General features: G+C 49.8%; 1 protein-coding gene and 1 non-coding gene across 7 annotated transcripts in view; both read left to right on the forward strand.

Moving 5' to 3' along the window:
• Window positions 1-360: 360 nt before the first annotated feature.
• Window positions 361-23,970, forward strand: part of NAP1L4 (nucleosome assembly protein 1 like 4) — a 32,803-nt gene continuing 9,193 nt past the window's right edge. Inside the window, exons 1-12 of one of the 6 annotated variants that reach the window (XM_036763599.1) lie at window positions 361-378; window positions 8,089-8,120; window positions 9,916-9,968; window positions 11,016-11,115; window positions 11,560-11,701; window positions 11,831-11,917; window positions 13,822-13,950; window positions 15,540-15,611; window positions 18,107-18,246; window positions 19,406-19,551; window positions 22,942-22,964; window positions 23,514-23,633. In XM_036763599.1, the coding sequence (XP_036619494.1) occupies window positions 8,107-8,120; window positions 9,916-9,968; window positions 11,016-11,115; window positions 11,560-11,701; window positions 11,831-11,917; window positions 13,822-13,950; window positions 15,540-15,611; window positions 18,107-18,246; window positions 19,406-19,551; window positions 22,942-22,964; window positions 23,514-23,633 (1,026 nt within the window). In that variant the 5' untranslated portion in view covers window positions 361-378; window positions 8,089-8,106. Of the gene's footprint in view, window positions 379-1,038; window positions 1,175-8,088; window positions 8,121-9,915; window positions 9,969-11,015; window positions 11,116-11,559; window positions 11,702-11,830; window positions 11,918-13,821; window positions 13,951-15,539; window positions 15,612-18,106; window positions 18,247-19,405; window positions 19,552-22,941; window positions 22,965-23,513; window positions 23,634-23,970 lie in introns of those variants that run through there. The other 5 variants (XM_036763601.1, XM_036763598.1, XM_036763600.1 and 2 more) reach the window with 5 other exon arrangements.
• On the forward strand, window positions 12,491-12,616 carry LOC118855579. The gene has a single exon (XR_005010754.1). It is a non-coding gene; the product is annotated as a small nucleolar RNA SNORA54 (small nucleolar RNA).

Raw genomic sequence — 23,970 nt, forward strand, 5'->3', positions numbered from 1 at the left:
GAGGAGAGGAGAGAGGGGGGAGGAGGGTGGAGACAGGGGAGGAGGGAGGAGACGGGAGAAAGGAGGGAAGAGGAAGGAGGGGGAAGGGAGGAAAAGAGGAGAGGGTGGAGGAGAGAAGAGAGGGGGAAGGGAGGGAGGAGGAGAGGAGAGAGGGGGGAGGAGGGAGGAGACAGGGAAGGAGGGAGGAGACAGGGGAGAAAGGAGGGAAGAGGAAGGAGGGGGAAGGGAGGAAAAGAGGAGAGGGTGGAGGAGAGAAGAGAGGGGGAAGGGAGGGAGGAGGAGAGGAGAGGGGGGGAGGAGGGAGCAGCTCCCAGGCAAAGGCAGGAGAACCAGCCATCCCTCCAGCTGGGTGGGAGGGCGTGTCCTCTCTGGCTCCAGGTGGGCAGCTCAGGCTGGGCGGGCCTGGGGGTGGTCGGGGAGGGCACGGAGCCGGGCGGGGGGGCGGGGCCAATGCTGCTTGCACCCGTGGGAACAGACCAGAGGGAGAGGGCAGTGCCTCGGAGGGGGGCCCCGGAGGGAGCATGACGGGAGGCAGTCCGGGGAAGGACATGGGGCATTCTTGGGGGGGACCTCGTGAGCCCGTCGGGCACTGGAGCGGGGCTTCCGCTTGGGAAGGACTTGGGGGGGGCTTCTGACGTCACGACTTGAGCGGGCCCCGTGAGCCTGGGGGGCGTGGCCCAGGGTTCCAGGGCCTGCAGCGTGGACTCCACCAAAGGGTTCTTTCTCCACTCCACGTGCTCGAGGCTTCCCGCCTCGGCCCCTTTAAAGAAGCGGAAGGAATGCGCCGGGGAGCGCGCCCGGGCGGGACCCTCTCCTCATTTGCATACGGAGGGAGCACCGCGCAGGCGCAAGACGGTGGGCCCGCGTGAGCCACGGAGGAGGGTGGGGGTTGGGGAGCGACCGATCTTGGGCCACGGTCTCCGGTGCCTTCCCCCTCATCTCTCTCCGGGCGCGGATTGGTCGCCGCCCTTCCGAGGCTCCGCCCCGGCGCTCGACGTCCAATCGCGGCGCTTCTTGCTGGCGGGAGGTGAGCGGAGAGCGCGTGCGGGGTGCCGGCCAATGGGAGGAGGCGTTGTTGGCGGCCGCGGCGGCGCAGCAGCCTGAGAGAGGGAGCATTAAGGAGGGAGAGCCGAGGCCGCCGGAGCCGCCGCCGCTGCCGCAGCCGGAGTCCGAGGTGGGTGAGGAGCGGCCGGGCGGGGCCACGTCCCTGCGCCTGCACCGGCCTGCCGCGGCCGGTCTGGTCAGCCCGCCTCCGCCGCGCGGTCCCCGGGGCGGGGGGCCGGCCGGGGGCTGCGGGGTCTGGAGGCCGGGGCGCGGCCGCGCCTCCCCTCCCCCTTCCCCTTCTCTGTCAAACTTCTCGCGGGGCGGGGGGGAGGGGTCCTGGTCTCGGAGCACTTCGGGGCACAGCGCGGCCTCCCCGCGGGCCCCTGCCCCGGTCCGGTAGCGGGAAGAGGCGGCCGGACCTCCGGTGCCCCCGCGGCCGGCCGCGTGCCGGAGCAGCGCGGAGGGGGCCGGGCCTGGCGGACGCGGTTGTTTGCGTCCTTTGGCCGAAGGGGCCCCACCTTCTCCCGAAGCCGGCCTGGGGCCCTTGCTGGCCCCGGCCCGAACCGGGGCGGGCGCGCCCGGGCTTAACGGGCCGGTTACCGGCACCGCTCTCCAGGGCCCGGCGCCTCCCACGTGGCTCCCGGAGGGGCTGGGCTAGGGACTTCTCCGTGGGCCGGGGTCGGGGTTCGGGACCGCGGGGGCACGCGGAGGGTGACCCGGCCAAGGTCACACGGCCTGAGTGTGCGTGGGGGATGGGGGGGCGGTGCCGCCTCCCGGAGCCCTTGAGGCTCATCGCATAGAGCTCGGCCCCCCGGGCTCGCGCGTCTGCTTCTTCACACTTCGGGGGCTTCCTGTACATAGTCCAGGCGCCCGTGTCAGTCCACAAACGTTCACGTCCCCAGGACTGTGCTAAGAGCTGGGCGGGAGAGAACAGGACGGGTCAGCCCCTGTCCTGGGGCGGCTCCCGTTGTAACGAGGGAGAGGACGCACGGTCCGTATGCAGACCCCGAGACGCTTTAAAGTTTGAGCTTTACTCTCCTAGCGTTTCCGATTGCTTTGGGGAGTAGGCATTGATTGAGCGCCCACTGTGCGCTTCACAAACGATGGACCCGCGTGATTATCCCCATTTGATAGCCAAGGAAGCGGTCACACCACTAGCGGAATTTCTGAGGCTGAATTTGAACCGGCCTCTTCCTGCCTCTGCCCCGGGACCCCCCTCGGTGGCTCCTGGAGTGTGGAGAGTGTTTCCTTCGTGCCTCGGTGGCCTCAGAGCCCAGCTGACTCAATGCCTGGCACACGCGCTGGGTGCTGTTACCTCCAATACACGCCCCTGTACGTGGGGGTGGGGGGGAAGCCTTGGGCAGAGTTCGGAGGAAAACAGCTGTAGAGACCCGGGGGCGGGGAGAGAGAAGGGGGGGTGTAGGACCCCTCCCCCCCCCACAACAGCAGGGAGGGGCCAGGCTGGAGGCAGGAAGCCCACTCGCGATGTCAGAAACCAGCTGCTGGACCCGGGGCTTTCCGTGGTGTGATTTGGGCTGGAGCGCTCTGCGTTGGGATCAGGGATCAGAATATGCAAATGAAAAGAACTATGTGGGGGGAGGGTAATATTTTGTGGAGTAATATGGAGCTATTGCCGAGTTACCTGGCGGTGAATGGTGAAGGGCGGAGAAGAAAACTGAAGAGGTTGTCTAGGGAGTTGTGTTGCCTCAGACTGATTTGACTGGGAGGTGACGAGAAAGTGTTTCATAGAGAGAGTGGTTTATTTTTGGTTCCGTGGCTTCTACTTGTTCCTGTTACACCAGAAGCTTGTCAAAAATGGTCTTTCTTTGTATGCTGGTAACATTGACTACAGAATTTGGTGAATTTACTTTGTTATACTCGCGATTGCATTACATTAAAGCTTCCTTGTGATCAGGTGGATTTTTGTCATGATAGGATTTGACTCGTAATCCATTACTAAGGCTTGGTGAGCTGCCCTATCAGGGCAGACCCAAACTGAATAATCTCTAGAAGTTTTTAGGTGGCGTAGGGCATGTTGGGCCTGGAGTCAGAGTTTGGCTTCAGACACCTACTAGCTGTACTCGCGCTGTGACCCTGGGCAAGTCATTTAACCCTATGTTTGCTCTCATCTTTGGACTTCATTACCCTTAAATACAAAGTAATTTTTTTTTGAGGGAGAGGGGAAATTCTAGCAGCTGAGGGAGTCTGAAAAGCCCTGCAGGAGGTGGCATCTGAGCTGATCTCTAAAGGAGGCTGGAGGTAAGAAGACAGAGGGCTGGGGAGGTGGGGAAGGGGAAGGGAAAGGGAAGAGACAGACACAGAGAGGGGGAGAGACAGATGGAGAGAGAGAGCATGTCACAAGCATGGAAGATTGAAAGTGGTGTGGACCAGTTGGACTGGACTGAAGAGGAGTGATAGATTGAAGCTAGGTTGGAGCCAGGTCGTGAAGGTCTTTGAATGCAATCAGAGGTTTGTGTGGGATCTTAGACTAGAGAGCCACTAGATTTTGTTGGCTGGAGGGGTGGTGACAGTCAAATTGATGCCAATCACTCTGGCTGGAGCCAAGAGACCAGTTAGGGGGACATGGCAGTAGTGCAGAGGGGAAGGGAGGAAGGCATGGGGCGGGGGCAGATGAGAGATTTGGCACCTGATGGCGTAGGGCAGTTGAAGAACACTGAAGCATAGGGCACTGAGAAACACATTTTTTGCTGCTCATACTAATTCCCTTTGGGGAGACAAAGGAATAAGTAGGGGAAGGTTCTGGGACAGTTACTATGTGAAGAACAGTTGTGCCTTTAACATCTGACTTTGTTCCTGAAGGACAGGACTGGTTTCCAGCAGGTTTCTGGAGAGATCTTCCTTTCCTGTTGCCTAATGGCAGATGTCAGGTCTTGTAAACACATGTTAGAAGCAAAATTTCTCCACCATAAATCTCTAGCAAGTTGTGTTGCCTTGGAGGAGCACTCTTCTTTTGTACACGTTGGTAACACTGGTAAATGTGGCTGTTCAAATTATCAGCCCCGTTTGTGGCCGACAATTTGGGTACAGACTGTTAATACCAGAATGAGATAGGCACGATGGTTTTCATTTTATTTTCATTGTGCAGAATATAAATTTGTCCACCCCTCCCTTTCCCCTGGTGGAGGCCCTGGAGATGAGGGAGAGAATTCTGGGCACAGGAGACAGTGATTAAAAATGCCAGAGGAGAGAGATGGAGGATCTTAGGGGAGACTAGGAAGGAGGCCCATGTTACTGTACTGCAGACTTCTAGGGGGAGAGGGTTAAGGTGTAAGAAGACTGGAAGGATCAGAAGAGCTTTGAAAACCAGAGAGGATAGGGAGCCATTGGAGGTAAGATGGTCCCATCTGAACTTTAGGAAGATAACCTGACAGGAGTGGAAGATAGCAGGGAGACTGCCAGTGGGCTCCTTTGAGTAGTCCAGGTGTGAGGTGATGAGCCAGGTGTTCCCCTGTACAGTGTGAGAGATGTGTTACAGAGGGAGAATGAGCAGGACTTGGCAGAAGATGGGGTGGGAGTAGCTGAGGAGAATACCTAGCTTTTCAGCTTGGGTCTCTAGGAGAATGGGAATGTCCTCAGCAGTCACAGGAAAGAGGAAAGCTTTTGGGGGGGGGTGGGATCCAATGAGCTTAGTTTGGGACCTGGAGAGGGGCAGCTAGGTGGTGCAGTGAGTAGAGCACTGGCCCTGGAGTCAGGAGGACCTGATTTCAAATCCAGCCTCAGACACTTGACACACTTAGTCGCTTAACCCCAATTGCCCTGCCTTCCCCCCTCCAAAAAAAAAAAAAAAAGATCTGGGGGACATGCAGCTGGAGATGTGAGACTGGGCAAGGGACGGTTTAGGGCTGGATCACGACATCTGAGAATCATCTGCCGAGAGATAATGGAATCTAGGTTAAATCTGAGATTCAAAGTTATTTTGTGAATTTTTTTTGTAGAGTTGACAATCTTATGTGGGTGTTTTTCTTCTGAAAGCAATGAGTAATCTACATGTTAGTTTGTAAACTCAATGTGCTTTAAGTGGTATATGTAAATAAAAGTAATGTATTCATTTAATAGGTGAAATAATTACACCCTGGGCATATAAATGTATTTCAGATGCTGAGGAGTGACCTAAAATGACTCTTTTTTGGGAAGACTTAAATTCTTTCCGCTGGAGAAATTGATGTAAACGTATGAATAATTCGGAGTTTGGCAGTTTTAGATGCGGCACGGATGACTTCAGGTTGTTAATGAAAAGAAATACACTTGGCCTTGTTTGGCCAAATTTTGACGCTCTTTAGTTTACAACCTTCCTTTCCTCAATTGGACTTTCTGTTTTTTTAATTTCTAAGGGTAACTGAGTCAGTCAAGGCACCTCCTGTAGGATATCATTATATCCTGTGAAGTCAGTCAGGCCACTGTAAGGCTTATTAATCCACAGATGTTTATTTTCGTACCGATGGAAGATGTTCTCATGGGCAAAGCCATGTGGCTGTTTGACACAGGCCGTCCGTGGGCTCCACAGGTGTGGGGATGGAACAGGCCATAGGCAAGTTTGTAGCCTACAGAGTGGCCCAACCATGTGTTGGGCAGGTTCGCAGAACACATGCTGGTGTGTGGGGTTCTTTCTCAGTTTGGGGGGAGTGCCTTCTTAACCTGGGGCTCATGGGTACTGTGTCGCTGAGTAGAGTTCAGGGTGAACTCAAGGAGAAGAAATCACGGCTTTATTTTCATTAGCTTCTAACTGGAAGTACTTCCTTCAGTTTAAAAACATCCCTGAATCAGACTTCCAGGGAAGACCATGTATCGGAACAAATGAAGAAGCTCTACGTTAGAGGCTGATACTTGGTTTCTCCTCTAACTAGATGGAATTTGCTTAACCAGGGCATGGATGAACCTTGGGCACTAGTTTCTTTAACGCCTAGCAGATGTAATGTTGAAGCTCTCAGTATTTCTGCCATAGTTGCTAACTTGTAAGGGAGTCCAGCACCCACTTTGTGGCGGTGAGTTCCCACTACAGTAGGGTTCTCCTTGGCCCTGGTGCCCTGAGCTGCTTGCTCCGAGGGCCTTTTTTGCCTTGAATTAGAGGATGAAGAGTTTCATCTAAGCCAGCCCCACAAAAGGTTTCTTTTTTCTCCCCTTAGCTGCATAATTCATTTTTTCCCCACGTGATTTTTGGAAATAATTTTGAATTCTGCCTATTGGTTGTTAATGAGATTTGGGGTGAGCTTCCCACTTTGAAGAGCAAGTAGAGGGGCTGCTTGGAGGAGGTGCTGGATCACTGGGAGCTCTAGGTCTGTGTGCTTGCGGCCACCAACTCTGGGCAGCCCGAGCCTGTGAAACTAGGAAGGTTCTCGGCTGTGCTGCCTCATAAGCTCTGAGTATTGAAGGAGATAATCTGCAGTCAAACATTTTTAATCTTACTACTTTTTTCAATTAAAACATTTTCTCTCCCTCCTATAAACCCCATTGGGGGAAAAAAGGAAAAACAAAAGCCTTGTAACAGACACGTCTGGTTGAGCGCCATGTCCAAGCAATCTGTGTCCCCTTCTGCCCCCTGAGCCCCTCTCCACTTCCATAGGAGGGGAGTGGCTGCTCTTTGCTTTACTAACAGTTTACCATGTTTTGTGAATTCTTCCGGTTCTTCTCACTTCCCTCTTGATCAACTGATACAAATGTTCCCAGGTATCTCTGAGACCCTTCCCAAAAGATACATGATAAACCATCAAGTGCCTGTAGAATGTGAGCTATTTTATTGAACTGAAATAGAAAACAAATGGAAATTGTAACTTAAATCAATCTTAGCCACAAAATTCATTTCCCCCTCAAAGATATTGGTGATTCAGGGATTAGACTTGGCTGAAAAGCCTCCTAGATAACTCAAGAATTGAACTTTAGGTTCTTTGATCTGGCTCAGACTTGCCTTTCTGGTTTCTTTTGTTTGTTTGTTTTTCACAGGGATCCTAGACTGGTGGATCAGGAGACTTGTGGAGATAGAATTATCTCCAAGTTAGTTAGCAAGGCATTTGACCCTTCTGATTGAAGGGGTAGATTGGAGCTGTGTGGGCTAGCTGGAGTTCATTCAGCTCTTTGCAGGCTCTACCCAGAGTTACTGCGGTTCGATGCCAGCTTAGAAGGAGGTATTCAGTGGCTTTTCTCAGGGACTTGGACTTTGTCACATTTTTATCAGTGACACAAATAAAGAAATAAATGACACACTTACCAGATTTGCAGATGATGCAGAGCTGGGAGGAACAGTGAACACATTGGATGACAGTCAAAACCCAAAAAGATCTTGGCAGGCTGGAAAATTGGTCTCAGTTGGGTAAGACCAAATATAATGGCAATAAAGGGAAAGTCTTACTTTTCAGTGTAACCCTGCCCCCCCCCCCCCCCCCCCCCCGGCCATACTTCTCAAGCATGAGGTGGAAATGGGGCAGGCAAAGCTAGGTAGATGTTTGTCTAAAAAAGACCTGGGGGTGGGTGTAGGGACTGGGGACCTGTCGTTACTGTGGGCTTAAAAGCTTGAGATGATGTGGTACCCAAAAATGCGTAGGCCACTGTAGGCTGCGTTAAGAACTGCGTCCAAGGCTGGGGTCGCCCTGCTGTCTCTGCTGTGCACAGGGAGTCTTAGAAGACTGTTTGGATGAGTTTTGAGGAGTGAGTTAGATAAACCTCCAGAGGAAAGGAGCAGACATGGGGAAGGAGGGCCTGTCATGAGTCATTAAGCTGAGCATGTTTATCTTGGCGAAGACTTCGGGGGGCTTGGATGGCTGTCATCTGGGAGAGTAAGATTAGGCTTCTGCTCTTTGGGCCCAGAGAGCCAGAGTGGGGTCAGGGTGGTGGAGAGGCCAAGTCACCTGTGGCTGAAGGACAGGCCTGAGGAGGGGGGCTGGAAGCAGAAACTGAGTTGGCAGTGAGACTGGGGTGGGGGTGAGGTAGTGAGTAGATGAGACGTGAGTGTGCCCGTGCATATGCGTGCTTGTGTGCACACCCACCTGGGAACACCACTTGGGAGAACTAATTATTGGTTTTAATTTGTAGGTGAATAAAATCCTTCAGATGGCAGATAACAGGTGAGTCTTGACCAAGTGGATTTTCTTGATAGAATTCTAAAATACAGTTGATTAAGTTCTATGTCTCAGATCCCATTTCAACAAGTGCCTTTGCAACAGACATTCTGTTTGAGGACAAAGAATAACACATAAAAGATAAAAGTATTGAAGATGAAGGGAAGATAAAGAAGATAAAGAAATAAAATCAAATTAAGGGATGAGAGAGCAACATACTGAGAGAGAGAGATAGGGAGAGATAGAATGGGGTGGATTATCTCACATAGAGGTGGCAAGAGGAAGCGGTTCTGTGGGAGGAGGGGAGAGGGCAGGTGAGGGGGGAATGAGTGAACCTTGCTCTCATCAGATTTGGCCTGAGGAGGGAATAGCATACATACTCCGTTGGGTATCTTACCTCACAGGAAAGAAGAGGGAGGAAGATAAAAAAAAATAAAAGGGGGGGGGATGATGGAGGGGAGGGCAGATGGGGGTGGAGGTAATCAAAACAAACACTTTGGAAAGGGGACAGGGTCAAGGGAGAAAATTCAATAAAGCGGGATGGGTTGGGAAGGAGCAAAATGTAGTTAGCCTTTCACAACATGAGTATTGTGGAAGGGTTATACATAATAATACATGTGTGGCCTAGGTTGAATTGCTCAACTTCTTAGGGAGGGTGGGTGGGAAGGGAAGAGGGAAGAGAATTTGGAACTCAAAGTTTTAAAAACAGATGTTCAAAAACAAAAAACAAAAAAAAAGTTTTTTGCATGCAACTAGAAAATAAGATACACAGGCAATGGGGCGTAGAAATTTATCTTGCCCTACAGGAAAGGAAGGGAAAAGGGGATGAGAGGGGAGGGGGTGATAGAGGGGAGGGCTGACTGGGGAACAGGGCAACCAGAATATACGCCATCTTGGATTGGCGGGGAGGGTGGAAATGGGGAGAAAATTTGTAATTAAAACTATTGTGGAAATCAATGCTGAAAACTAAATATGTTAAATAAATAAACTAAAAAAAAAATAAAATGAAGATAAAAAAAAGATAAAAGTAAAGCTCTTTAAGTTCAGTGATGCCCTGAATAACACACCAAGGAGTCTGTATAAAAAGCCCGTTGGAGTTTGCCCTGGACCCGAGACCGAGAGTTGGCATGACACATGGGGAGAGAGAAGACTGGGCTTCGAATCCGGAAGGCCGGTGTTTGAGCCCTGCCTCTGGCACTTGTTGGCTACATGACTGGACAGGTGGCTCTGAGCCTCAGTTTCCTCATCTGTCCAGCTCAGGTTTTTTAGGATCAAATGAAATAAATGTGTATAAAGTGCTTTGCAAACCTTAAAGTGCTGTGTAAATATTGTCAGGTCAGTGCGGTGGCCCATTGCTGGCTGCCACAGCTAATATGTTCGTTTTTTATTTTGTTGGCTGATGTGGCATATGGTTTGTTTTCTTCCAACAAGTCCCTGAGAACCTTGTAAATTTTGAGGCTTCGTTTTGCTATTTTTAGAAGAATTAAGATCCTTTTAGATTTCCTTTGCTTTAATTTGTTTCTAACTTAGTCATTGTTGGAACTGTTGGGGTAGTTTTCTTTTGTCTTATGAAATGGTGGGATGGCAGGTTAGGTGGGATTGGGGATACCTCGGGACAGAGGAATGTCCAGTTTGGGGAAGCTTTGACCGAAGTTGGAAGTTAGAAACTTTGAAAAATAGAATGTTTCTAACAGCAGCTGGCTGTTAATTATGTTGCAATGTGTTACGCTGTTAGGGCTTTTTATTTTTCCTATTATAATGGAGCTTTCCTTTAAATTTTAATTCTTAAAATATCTTTTAGTAATTCAGAAGATGTTCCTTCAGATTCCTTTGAAACCGCTAAAACTGCCAAAGGTAAGGTTATCCCGAAGTGCTGACATTTAGGAGTGCAAGATTTGGGGATCAAGAAAATATCAGCTATTGGAGGCATTGTATGTGGACAGTTTTAGAGAACATTTAAAAGTTTTTATTCATCTACTTGCGTAGAAAATCCAGTCTAAAGAGAATAGAGCTTAGTCAGACGGTGGGAAGTGAGGCCTTGTTTTAATTACACCCTTTTCCTCCTAAATCCTGAACAAAGGTGCCTTGCCCCCGGGGGCTTCTTGCCCATCCTAAGCATTCACTGGGCCTGGGTGTGTGCAGCTGTTCAAGCCCTGTGTCCCATGGTTAGGTGGGGAGTCACACCCGTCAAGTGTCTGTCCAGCTTGTAACTTCTGTTTGCAGTCTCTCTTAAGTAAGCCTAGCAGGGCTTGATGGTTTAAATCAGCTCCATTTTGTTATCCCTTACCTTGATTTCCGGGAGGAGTGTAAGGAGAAGGCAGCATATTGACCCTCCTTATGGCTTATCTCTGGAGAAGCAGCTCCCTGAACTTCCCTCCCTCTTATCTGGCCCTGCCCAGGAATCGTGGGGGATGGGGATGGGATAGTGTTCACATTGAGCCTTGTCCAGAGAAATACATTGGGCCAACAGAATGCAACATTTTCCCTCAGCTTGGTTACCTTGTGTGTTATCCTGCTTTTCTGCCCAAACTTCGTGGAGCTGTCATGTTCTCCATGGTTAGGAGCATGAGATTAACGTGTTATATAATTGGAAACAGAAAGTCTCTGACTCTGCCTTGAAAAGAGGTGCGCTCCCCTTGGAGGATCGCTCAGAGCCCACGCTTTCCGCCACGTCCGGTTGCTGATCGCTTTCTGCCAGGGAAAGGGAAGCTGTCTGGTTCTACATACGTTGGTCTCCTTCATGCAGACTCAGGACCTATTTTTCTAAAATTAAGATTTCCTTTTTGAGTGCTGGGGGTCATGCCTGTTTAGTAGTGATCCGTCTTCACATGGGCCTCTGGAGCTTGTAGGCCACAACTGGAACCCTGGGTATAGTTTTAAACCACTGCATTCTTTTCGTAGAAAAACTCACGGACCAGGTGATGCAGAACCCCCAAGTGTTGGCGGCTCTCCAGGAGCGACTTGAGAATGTGTCCCATACACCTTCAAGCTACATTGAAACGTGAGTCCTGGGGACCACCTCTTGCAAGCAGCTTGGAGTTTTAGGTGAAAGAGAGAACTCTTAGAAAAGAGGGAAGTTTTAGTTGTGGGTCAGAAGGGCTTTGGGGGAAGATGAAGAAATGCTGGGCTTTTTTATCATATAACGTTTGTTTTGCTCCTTTATGAAATGGAAGCAAAGGTGTAGAATTTTTGTGGGATGCACAGAAAGTCAAAGATCCGCCTGAGCTGACTTTGCAGAGCTTGGCTCCTCCTGGCTGCTGTTCTCAGACTTCCCTGGGACAGAGACAGCCGGGCTCCTGCCTCTGTCCTTGGACAATGGCAGCAGCTCCAGCAGCATCTTTGTGTGGGCCTAAGGGGGAAAGTTAATGAGAGGAGGTCTGCCGATCCCTCTGAACAAGTGCTTGTGGGATTACAATGGCCTCCCGCTCTTGCTCTGCGTTGTCAGGTTACCCAAAGCAGTCAAAAGACGCATCGATGCTTTGAAACAGCTTCAGGTGAAATGTGCTCACATCGAGGCCAAGTTCTATGAGGAAGTGCACGATTTGGAGCGAAAATATGCAGCCCTTTACCAGCCTCTCTTCGACAAGGTAGGAGACTTTTGCCCAACGAATGCTCAGTGCCTTGTTTCCGTCTTAAAACTTTGGGACTTAACAGGAAAGAGCTAGTTACACGTCATCTTCAAAGTAAGTACTGTATTTGTCTTTGTTCTGATGCAGAGACGGGATTTTGTCACTGGTGATGTGGAACCTACAGATGCAGAATCGGAATGGCCCAGTGAGAATGAGGAGGAGGAGAAACTAGCTGTAAGTGAGAACTCCTGGAACTTTGGGGCCCAGTTTTTCACATTCTGGGAATAGAAGCTTGTCCTTTGTCCTCATTTATTAGTTTACCCCCCGAAAATGCTTCCCCTCATAGAAAGAAGATGTGAAGTTATTGAGTTGGATAATTTTTAGGCAAAGCTTGTTAGGAGTAGTCAGCAAAACATATAAATTGGCAGCGGACACGAAAATTAGAGGACAAAAAATTCTTGAAGCAAAGTAACCAGAAAGACAATGCAACATAGCTCCTAGGAGCTGGAAAGGAACACAGCTGGCTCTGTGTTTCCTAGGTAGTTAGAAAGCTAAGAAAGGTGGGTGTGAGTTAGGAATAAGAAACAGTATGGAGGACTTCTTCAAAAAGGGATTGGCACTTAGTGGTGCTGGGGTCAGGGGAGACTCGATGGAGATTAGACCTCAGTGGTGTTTAAAGGGGTCAGTGTGGATTGGCAGAGGGCATTGGAAGCAGTCCATGCAGGCAGCTGATCCATGGAAAGTGTATTTAACCAATGCAGAAGTTCTTTTGTTAGCGTAGGAAAGCTCCGTGGCATCAGTAACTCTTTGCACTGTTCGTAACCTGTTGGCAGCCACTTTCTGATGACGGGTTCCATTCCAGTGCTACAGTAACATCCCAGGGTTCATCCGGATTGACTCGTGTCTCTCTGTGTTGACATTTGGGGGACAGCTTTTCATTTGGCTTGTGTTGACTTCCTGAGGGCTTTGGAAGCATGCTGGCATCAGTATTTGGTCTTTGGCAGAATGTGCCCTGACAGCTCTGGGCGGCTGGCGTTGGGATTTGCTGTGGTTTTATGGTTCACAACCCAGTCTTTTGTTTTTCATATTGCATTAATGCCTCTTGTTTTTCACACCACATTTGCCTCCCAATAATCTCCTTCCCGCTCTCCCTGTATCACCCCTAACAAAACAACAAGAAAAAAAAAGACATTGAAATGTTTGCAGAATAGCTGTTACTCCTCCTCACCTGTAATCTCTGTGAGGAAGTGAGGCTATTTCAGCATCAGTTCTCTGGAACTAGTAATGAGCAGCGCATTCAGGCTGAGTTCTCGGTTGTCCTTTAATGTTTTCATTACCGTTGGTCATTTCAACACCGAAAGGGAAATCTGTCCACAGAGTGGTAGTTGTGGGCATATGAGAAATATCCTAGTCTGTATGGAACTATTCCGCCTTATAAATTACTGTGATTTCATGTTTGTGAAATTGGGTCTCTTCTCAGTTCCCTTAAACTACAAACCTCTGTGGACAGACGTGAAGGAATGCATAAATGAAAGAAAAGCGGATGTGCCAGGACAGGTGCTGTGCTTTGAAAGTTAAAAGCAAAGATGGGCCCTGCCCTCAAGAAGCTTACAGTCTAACAGGGAGAGACAATATAGAGAGGGGAGTGGTAGCCAGAAGAAGGGGTCCACTTTTTCCAGAATGTGGCTGCACCCCACCTATACAGTCTGTGTGCTGTCTGTGGCCTTCAACATTAGGACCTGTTTCATGCTCTCTTCCCTTCTTTCATATGCACTTGTAACACTTGGTTAGGCACAGTGGTCCCAGAGGGTTCTGGTTTATTTGTGTGTATGGAGGGGTGGGTGGGGTCTGGGCCTGGAATGCATGGCCTTGAACCCATTGAACTGCCCCCATATCCCATGTTTCAGGGAGAAACCATTTTCTTTTGCCCATGTAGCCCTCCCACCTAGCAGGAGCCACGCCATGTACACAGCATGACAGCTGCCCTTGAACTGTGTGGTGAAGGTGCAAGGCATGGCTTGGAGGCCAGCGTGGGCCTGTGCACTCTGCGACACTGTGCTCATGCGTTACTTTGTATCTGTAGAGTGAAACACTTGCTATTTTTACTTAATTCCATGTTTTAAATATCTCTCTTCCAGGGAGACCTGAAGAGCAAGGCGGTGATAGCTGAGAATGAAGCTTCTGGGGATGAGCCGAACCCCAAAGGGATCCCGGAATTCTGGTTTACGATCTTTAGAAATGTGGATATGCTGAGCGAGTTAGTCCAGGTAATGAAAGCCTTATGGCACTCCAACCTTGGTCCATGTGTGCACTCAGACCCTCCTTAGATGGGAGATGTGCCCCTTTTGTGGTGGCAGTGCTCGGGAGAGGCCATCTTGGCTTGGTCTCTGCGCTGATGCCGTTTGTGGGATTCACCTTAGATGCTGACTCGTGTTCCTTGAAGCAGCTTAGCCCAGATGTGGTATTAAGCACTAACAGAGGCCTCAGGTTCTAGGGCTTCCTGGTTCTTGTGGTTAACCAGCCCTTGTATTGCTATGTGATGGCTTCATGGGGAGGAATTTGATACTGGCAGACTCAGGGCAGTAGTCCTGGCAAAGGGGCCTCAGTCTCTTGTCTAGTCCTTCTCACCATTGGGCAGCAGGGCGGGATCCTTTAGATGACTTCCTCACTGTCATTCTCTGTCTGGAGAGAGTAAATGTTTAGCTGCAGGCTGACTTTCCTTTGTTACCAAAATGGCGACTGCCTCAGGTGCTTCAGTACGTAGCATCAAGTTTCACCTTTGACTTCCAGAATTATTTTTGGAGCTCTGTGCTGCAGGGAAAAATCTGACCCTAAAACACAGCCGGGCGGGCTTCATGGTAGTGGAATGTCTACTGTGGCAGCTGTCATCGTCATATGTGAGCAGCTACACTCAAGCTGCTGGATGGAGGCTCACGCAGCTCCAGGGATTCCTCTCGTCTAGGTCTAGGCCCTTGTCTTCCTGGCCCTTGCCAGGAAGCCTTGGCCCCTGGTTTGGATCTCCTCAAACTTGGAGGTGTGGCCTCTGGGCCAAATAATTCCCCTTAGGCACAAAGGGATCTCAGCTCCCCCCCCCCCCCCAAGAGCTCAGCAGGGCTCATCCAGCCTTTGCAGCAGGGGTCCAACCAGGTGGAGTGCCCACTGTCTCATCCCTTCGGGGACAGCTCTGACTGCAAGGGAGATTTTCCTGAGGTCAAGCCTCTTTTTGCCTCTGCAGCTTCCATCTCCTTGTCCCAGCTCATTCTTTCCTCTGGGGACATTGCTTTCATGTGACAGCCCAAGATGGTTATCACTCACCCCAAGTCTTCAAATGAAACATCCCTATTTTCTCAGTCAATCATCATATGACCTTGCCCTCGGAAGCGTTCTGGTTCATCAGGGTGTTCCCCAACATGTGGCACCTAAGTGACTTCACCAGCCATCTGAGCGCCTGCATCATGCAGGACCAAGGACCTTTAGGAGTTTGCAGTTGGTGGAGGTGAAGGGGAAGGGCCATAGCTTGCTAAGCAGGCACAGACGAATTTATCCAGTGGGAGAGGAAAGGGACCCCTCCTGGCAGTGGGATGGGAGCAAGGGAGAGCATTTCAAGCCTGTGGGTGTAAGGGAAGGAGAGACCAGGGCTGGAGCTGGCCACGAGTGACAAGCCAGGGCTTTGGCAGAATTCCAGTCCTCCAGCATCCCGGCTTCATTTCCTGTGTACGTTTCTCTTAAAGAGCATGTGAGATATGTCTATGTTTGGAGAGAAGATAAGGGAGTTGTGATTGCCTGAAAGGCATTAAGGACTAGATTTTCTCTTTACAACATATGCTAGCTAATTTATTCTTTCTTTTGTGACTAGGAATATGATGAGCCGATTTTGAAACACTTGCAGGATATTAAAGTAAAATTTTCAGATCCCGGACAGCCCATGGTAAGTACTGGGAACTTGAGCTGGGAACAGCTGCAGCGCTAGGGCCTAAGACCTGGGCAGGCAGTGACCCCTAGTGGAGGCTGCTTTGTCTGCATGGGCAGGTCGTGGGATGTGACAGATAGGCCTGAGTAAAGGAACCCAGGCGTTGGGGCTGGGCCTTTGTCTGAGGCATTGTAGGGCAAGTTAGATCGACCCTCCATAGAATATATAAAAGTAAGGCATTAGGAAACAGATTAAAAGTAAGTTTGGGATGCAAGAGTTAACTTCTCAAGGTTTGTAGAAGAAAGGGCTTTTCTCCTCCTTGAGATATTTTTGAGCTCCGTCTTTGACCTTCCCTATACCTTTCTTCCTTGGGTATTTCTCTTGTTCAGTCATTTTCAGTCTCGTCCAACTCTTTAGGACCCCCTTTGAGGTTTTCTTGGTAAATATTGGAGGGGTTTGCCATTTCCTTCTCATTTTAAGATGAGGAAACTAAGGCAAACAGGGCAGAGTGTCTTGCCCAGGGTCACACAGCTAGTAAGTGTCTGAGCCTGGAATTGAACTCATGAAATGAGTGTTCTCACTCCAGGCCAGTGCTCTGGGCGCTAGCTGTCTCTCTTCATTGACTCTTTCATGTGCTTTGTAATCTGCCACATACAATCTCAAAAATTTTGGTATAATGCTTTTTGGTTTTTTGGTTATGAATTTAACAAATACGAATTTGCCATGTACAAAGAGAAGAAATGACTGTATGTGAAATGCAGCTCTATTGCATACTGCTTTTTTTTTAAGTTAATAATCCCCTTCGTGTTTCCCTCTGAACTTCTATGCATTTCTGAAAGAATTTGCTTCATGTTCTTCTCTTCTTGCCACTCCTCTCACCAGCCTTCCTCTTCCTTCTCACCCTCACACCAGATCGAAGATTTAGTCAAGTGAACAGCCATTTCCCTCTGCCTCTCTCTCCCGTCCTCTCTGTCTCAGATGCAAGTGGCAAAGAAGGGAGGGCAGACTCCCTGCCAGAGGGGGACGGGGTGCTGGCGTGCTGCCACCACTGTGGGATCAGGGTCTTTCTGGCTCTGAGCTTATCCGGGGCTTTAGAAAAAGGCTAAAATTCCCCAGGGAAGGAGGGTGAAGTCCAGGGGAGCTCACTGTCTAGGAACGGGGAACGATAGAAAGAAGGGCATGAATTTCGGCGGAACTAGGAGGAGAAGCAGGGTGATGGTCCTAGTGGCCAGATGGTGGTGTTCCCCTTGACCCCCCTCCCCACTACTATGCAGGCCAGGGAGGCAGCCTTGCTCTGCCACCTGCCAGGCCCCTCAGAGTCTAGCATGAGGGAAGCCAGGGCAATTGAAGGTTGACCTTTGCTTTCCCTGTGACACTTGGTGAATCCAGGGTCTAGGGGGGACAGGGTAGTCTTTCCCTTCATTCCTGTACTGGGCGCAGCAGACTCTTCTGCCCTAAGGTGGCCCTTTGGCATTGACCTGGGCATATTCTTTCTGACGAACCTGCAGAAAATGTGCTTTTTTAGCCTAACCAAAGAAGAGATGGGTAAAATTGGCAGTGAAAAGCAGGCTGTGGCCTAGTGCGGTCTTGTGCAAAGGGACACAAGGACACTGTGACTGGACTTCCTGGATGCTGGTGGCCTGTGCAGCCAGCGTCCTGGCATGTCGGTTATACACTGGAGAGGCCCAGCCCTGCCATCTCCCAGAGGGTTTCCCTTCCCAACAGACCTAAAAGATTGGAGGGACTGAGAGGCGCTTGAAAAGTCCATGAAGTCATTGCCCATTCCGTTGATTGTCTCCAAAACCTCAAACAAGAAAACATCGAAGCAGTTAATTGGCCTGGAACCAACACAGCTCATTTCTTGGTCGGGTGGTTGGTGCTTCACAAGATAGGATTTTGAGGCAATTAGCCAACAAGTGTATAGTTTAAAACCAGACTTGCTGTGGCTGGCTGCCTCCACTTTGTTGTCACCTTGATCTCCTGAAGTTCAGGCCTGATGGTGACCTTCAGAGGGAGGGGAAGACCTGGAAGAGCCTTCTGCTGAGTCTTCAAGGAAACCAGGGATTCCCAAAGGTGGTGGAGGAGGAGGGGGCACATTTTAGGGACTGAGGAGTTGCCAGCTCAGCCTGAGCTGGGAAGGACAAGGGCAGGGCCAGTTTGGCTGGACTTTAGTCAAGGGGAGTCCGGGGTGTTGATGGTTCTCGATGCCAAGCCAAGGAGCTTTGGAGCTTCTGGAGGGGGTGTGAAAAGACCATGACACAGACGGATGGACCAGTGCTCAGTGGGGAGGCTCCGAGGAGGCTGTGGTATTAGACGGGGGGCTGGGGGTGCTGCCCTGAAGTTACAGGGGCTGGTCTTTGCTGGAGCCCTTTCCCGCCTGGTACTGTGGTTCCCCTCCGCAGACCTCCTGCAGGAGCCTGCCATCTCGGGCAAGGCTTTGGCTGTGAATAGAAAAACCTCAGCTCTTTCCACTGAAACCTCTGGGTGACCACCTGTGTTCTTCTCTCCCCCAGTCTTTCTCCTTAGAGTTCCACTTCGAGCCCAACGACTACTTCACCAACTCTGTCCTGACAAAGACTTATAAGATGAAATCAGAGCCAGATACGACAGACCCCTTTTCCTTCGAAGGGCCTGAAATAGTCGACTGTGAAGGGTAAGAAAAAGACCGTGCTCTTCTTGGGTGAATTCTGGTGTTTGCCCCCATTGAGCAAACATTTGTGAAGCCCTTACTACGTGTCAGGCGCGGTGCCAGGTGCTAAAGGTACAGAGGCAGCCCTGTCCTCATGAAGTTTACGTTTTATGGAATGAGACCCCCCTGTGTGCCTGGCACTGTGGTGAGCACTTCACAAATATAATCTCATTGGGTCCTCACACTAATTACTTAGCTAGACACAGGTTAGGTGATTTGCCCAGGGTCACCCAGCTAGTCATTGTCTGAGGCCTGATTTGAACTCAGGTCACCCTGACTCCATGAGCGTGGATACCAGGAAAGGCCTTCTGGAGCCAGGGACAGGACAAGGGCAGGAGTCCCATGTGCAGGATTAACCTTAATCTGGTATCTTTGATTTTTGAGATGTTTTCTCTGAATGAATTTTTCTTTTACTAGAAAGTAAATAAGGAAAGGTTTACTGCAATCAGAACCTGCCTGCTGGCTGTATTTACACAGAATTCAGATCGATGAAGTGACATAAACATGCTGAACTTGAGTGTCTCATAATGCTGATAAAACTCAAACTTGCTGTTGTCCTGAGATAACTGTACTGGGTGTCCCCGGGCCTCCTTCCTGCCCAGCTCCCAGGGCTTTTACAGAAACACTTGAGTTTCTTGGGAAAGGTTGGGAAGCATTGCCCGCTTAGTGAGACGCTGCACATCCTTCTGAGAGGGCTTTTCGGGCCAAAGTCAGGGCTCACATAGAGTTTGTCTAAGGTCGTGAGAATTGGGTCACTTGCCCTCTTTAAGCCGTAGTGAGGGTTGTTTGGGCCACAAGATTCAGGGGCCCCACCCACCTGGCCTCCCAGAGTAATGTGGATGATTCATGCCCTTGATAATGTCCTCTAACAGGTGGCTTCAGGCTGTCCAGAAAGGCCCTGTCCTGGGCAGGGGGGCGTGACATCCCTTGAGTGCTTCATCTTTTCTCTCTGGTTCTCTGGCTTGGGTTCATGAGGCTTGTTCTGTCAGCCCACTCATTGACATTTTAGGGAGCAGGACTTCCTCTTGCTACAAACTGGCCTTGGTCTGAACTTAGCCTCAGGGCTGGCTCAGGAGGAGGGCCTGGGGGGGCATGGCTTTGTGACTGAACTCTGCTCCCCCAGGTGCACTATCGAGTGGAAGAAGGGCAAGAACGTGACGGTGAAGACGATCAAGAAAAAGCAGAAACACAAGGGCCGAGGCACCGTGAGGACAGTCACGAAGCAAGTCCCCAATGATTCATTCTTTAACTTCTTTAGCCCCATCAAAGGTAAGCCTTGGCCTTGAGAACTTGGCACAGACGAGGCAGATTTGTGAATTGTCAACCTTCAATTCCAGCTGTGTCCTAGCTCAGGATTCCTTTAAGTGGGGAGACTTATGAAACAGGCTTGTGGCATTGCCACGGGGGCCTTTTTGCCATCCTCTTGTTCCCTTCCCTTTGTACAGAGAGATGTGACCCAAAGCGATGCCAGACCGAGGATTGGGTCTGAGGCTCTCGCTCTTGCCCTCTTCAGAACCTTGTTTGTTGAGCTGTCCCCACACCTCCTACCTCGGCCTGCCCTCTCAGGGCGGGGGCCGGGGCACCTTTCCGGTGTAGGGTAGAGCCAGCCATGTCAGTCACCTGCGTTGGCATGGCTTTGTGTTGGAGCACACGCTGCCAGTGCTGTGTCCTTTCCTCCTTATGTGGGTTGTTTCACACAATTGGAATAACTCATCTTTAAATTAGTTACACTTGGTTTCAGTCTGATTCCAGACTAAGATGGCAGAGATGGGTTGGTCTTTGGCCACCTGTTAAATTTTTCCAAGGAATTTTTTTAGTTTAACATTGATGTGAGCAGGCTTGGATTCTTGATAGTAGAAAAGGTGCTCTTTGGTTTACTTTGAATATGCTGACATAGAGTAGGTTGGAAGACTCCTGTTTTCGTAGTGGTTAGTTTTTGTTGCTCTAGAAGCAGCTTGGCTGCCGCCTCCTGTGCCTGCCCGGCCCTGCTGTACTTTGGCCGACAAGCTTCTGACAAGGTTCTTTCTGTCCCGGCTGTCACCCGACATCGGGCTTCTCTTCCTTTTTGAATGTGTCCATTATACTTTTGAAGTTGTCCAACCCTTTGTCCAAACCTTAGGCGACCAGTTCTGGGGGGCCCTGGCAGTTTAAACTACTCACCAGCTTGGCAAGGGGCCCAATTTTCGATGTCGGAGGGATATTCTAGAGCGCGGAAGGAATAATATCCCCAAGGAGAGAGTTTGAAGGAACGACTAAAGCATTTGCTAATTTCTTGCTGCTGAGCCAAGGGCTAGACATCTCTGCCCTCAGGGAGCAACCTTTTTTTCTTTTTAATGAGAGAAACATATAATTTATTTTTTTTGTAAATAGTATTTTATTCTTTCCAACTACCTGTAAAGATAGTCTTCAACATTCATTTTTTTATAAGATTTTGAGCTCCCACTTTTTCTCCCTCCCTCCTCTCCCCAAGCAGTCTGACAGAGTTTATACACATGCAATCAAGTTAAACATATTTCCTTGTCAGTCATGTTGTGAAAGAAGAAACAGAATAAAGGAGAAGAATCATCAAAAAAAACCGAAGAGCAAATAGCCTGCATTCAGACTCCAAAGTTCTTTCTCTGGATGTGGATAGCATTTTCCATCATGAGTCTTTTGGAATTGAGGGAGTGACCTTTCTAAGGGGAAGACAACACACTTGTGTCCTTGAGAGGGGTGTCTTTCTGATCACAGTTTTTCATGCCCATGAGTGCTGAGCTCCCATAGTATTGGGGAGATTCCCCCACTGTTAGTTATGGGGCCCCAGGGGTGGGTGCTTTTCATCTGCTCTGTGTTGCCTGGGCCTTTAAATGCTGTGCTAATCGTGCCTTTCAGTATGTGACGGATGGAAGCCCTGTGGACAGAAAGGACCAATCACAAAAAAGTTTGGACTCCTGACATGGAAGCAGAAAAATACTTTTGCTTCTAAGCATAGGAATAGTGTGGTCAGAGCTGGGGAGGACCCTCCCTGGGAGAAGTTTCACTTGTGATTTGAAATCCCAGCGGATAGTTAGAGCTTCCAAGGTGCCTGTGACTGGCTGGAGGACACTGGCTAGGATCGGCTTTGTCCCTGGCTCTGTAGCCTGAGCGCCTGCCCACAATGTTTATAGAAACTTCGGTAGCCTTGGGCAGGCTAGCCAAACAAGGTGGCCTCGGGGAAGGGGGGACCTGTCCTAGAACCTGCAGGTCTTTGGGTCTCCATTTTACAGATGTGGAAACTGGCTCAGAGAAGGTTCAGTTTGTTCACAATCCTACACAGAGCAAGCGGGAGTTTTTTCATGTAGGATTTATTTGTTTGGGTGTCCAGCTGATTCAGGCTACTTTGCTCTGTCCTGAAGTACACCTGGAGTTGTGTGTCCCTCTTTATTTGCCCTGTTTGTTGAGCACTCGGGGTGTGCAGAGCTTTGGGAAGAGGCTTCCAGTGAGAGAGCGTTTCCCAGCTGTTTCCTTAGTTACCAAGTCATGCCTACCTGCCCTTGCCATCCCCTCTCAGGTCCATCCCCCAGTCCTCAGCCCTGTGTCTTCTTTCCCCGGGACCCTCCAAAGAGCTCCCCGATTATTCTCCTTGTTCACGGCCTCTCTTCTCTCCACTTCCATCATCCACAGCTGCCAGACGTTTGTAACCCAGATGTTTAGCTGCATCCTTCAGAAATCTCGAGTGGCTTTCTCCTGACTCAGAGACAATCCCTTAAGTTGGGCATGGGAAGCCCACTGCTTTGTGGCTCCTACTTCGTGTGGTCTGTCCATGCTCTTGTATGCCCAGTGCCCCTGCCTGTGATGCCTTCCCTCCTCATTGCCACAGCCTCAGAGCATAGCTCTGGTGCCCCCTCCTACAGGAGGCTTTTCTGATTCCCTCCGGTCTTGTTTTTCTGTGCTGTGAGCCCCTCCCAGGGGAAGAGAAGTGCTGTAAAAGCAGACACTGCACAGAGTAGGTCCAAGTCTAGGCTAGAAATTCCCTACCCATTAAGCACTTCCTCCATGCATGGTACTCTTTCCCCAGGGATGGAGTTATACAATAAGGGCACAGGCGCTGACCAGCTCCCCCTCCCCCCATAGCCTCTTCCTTGTCTCAGAGCCAGGGAAGAGCGTGCCTGGGCTGAGTGTGCCTGATGTCCAGTCTTGTGTGACATCTGAGTGAGGCCTTAGTTTCTACCTCCAAGATGGGCAAGGAGCGCTCAGGTCCCAGAGAGGTTTGCTCCATTCCTGGTGTCACTGCAGGGCTTGGGTGGGAAAGCTTCCTGCTCGCTTTTATTCAGGTAAGCCCGTAGTAAGCGTATCAGCCAGCGTGGCTCCACTGCATTCTGCTGCTCCCTTGTGAGCCCTGGGAATGATTTTCTGGCCAAATCAAGTCCAGGCCCATTCCTTCAGGTTATTGTGAGGGAGGGCTAGGTGGGTGGGAAACAGACTAACTTTGATGTAGCAGGGATTGCTCTGACATGCCTCAGAAATCATTGGGAAGCCCTCTTTCATGAAGAAGTGTTAAAACTTAGTAATGTCTGGTAGGGAAAAAAAAAAATCAAGAAATGGATTAGAGTTGTGAAATGTTAACTGGGCAGGGGCAGGGCAGAACAGAAAAGCTGTGTTTATTTAAAGATTAATTTAACTTTTTCTTTATTTTTGTAGTATCTGGGGATGGAGAGTCACTGGTAAGATTCATATTTCAAAGCTTCATTTATTCTCACATTGCTATATTTTCTTAGACTTTTCCATGTTCTTAAGTACTGGTGCTAATTTATAACAGATCCATAATGAAGAACATACCTCGTCCTGACCCCAAATTCAGCACTGAATTTGTGTGTCTGCTCTCTGCACCATGGCAGTAACAGTGACCACCCTTGCCCTAGAGGCCCAGGACCAAGATGCCAGCAACGCTCTTTTCTGTGTCTCTTCTCTGGTGGGCTGCTCCTTTAATGGTGGCACTAAGTAGCCTTGGAGAAACTTGATAAATGTTTCATAACAAAAGAGCTAAACATTTTAAAATGGAAACAGCCCAGATGTCCTGGATAGTGTTGGAGGCCAAGGCAGTGGTCTTCTGTTATGTGTGTGCCTAACATTGGTCCAATTACTGGAGCTTGGTCCTCTGGATCCTCGTGGCCAAACCCAGTTCACCTCTGTTGTGAAGAAACTGACAGTCGTAGTTCACATTTGGGTCTTTTCTCCATTGTGCACAGTTACTATTGAAGTTTCCTCCACAGGATGAAGATTCAGAGTTTACATTAGCCTCAGATTTTGAAATTGGCCACTTCTTCCGTGAAAGGATAGTCCCACGTGCGGTCCTTTATTTTACCGGGGAAGCCATAGAGGATGATGACAACGTATGTATACAGATCTTGCTGCTGTGTCTGTATGAGTGTGAGCAGCCGTCAAGGTCCATAGTCAGGTGTGAGGCCGGAAAGGTTCTGCTTCCTTATTTTATAGAGGAGCAACCGAAGCCATTCACTGTCTTCATAACCTTGGACAGTGGAAGAACTGGGAGCAGAAACTGATGTGACTCCTGGGTAGGTGTCCTCTCCTGCTTCAAGTGATTTAAGGCATTACTAGTTCTGCTTGCCTTTGGACACATCTGGCAAAGCTCTTGACTTCCTGGTATCCTGGTGCAAAGTAGAAAGGGTGGGTGGAAATGGCCTCATTCTCTAGCGGTCATCTCCCCGT

The sequence above is a fragment of the Trichosurus vulpecula genome, chromosome 6 (assembly GCF_011100635.1).
Source record: "Trichosurus vulpecula isolate mTriVul1 chromosome 6, mTriVul1.pri, whole genome shotgun sequence".
NCBI classification, from domain to species: Eukaryota; Metazoa; Chordata; class Mammalia; order Diprotodontia; family Phalangeridae; genus Trichosurus; species Trichosurus vulpecula.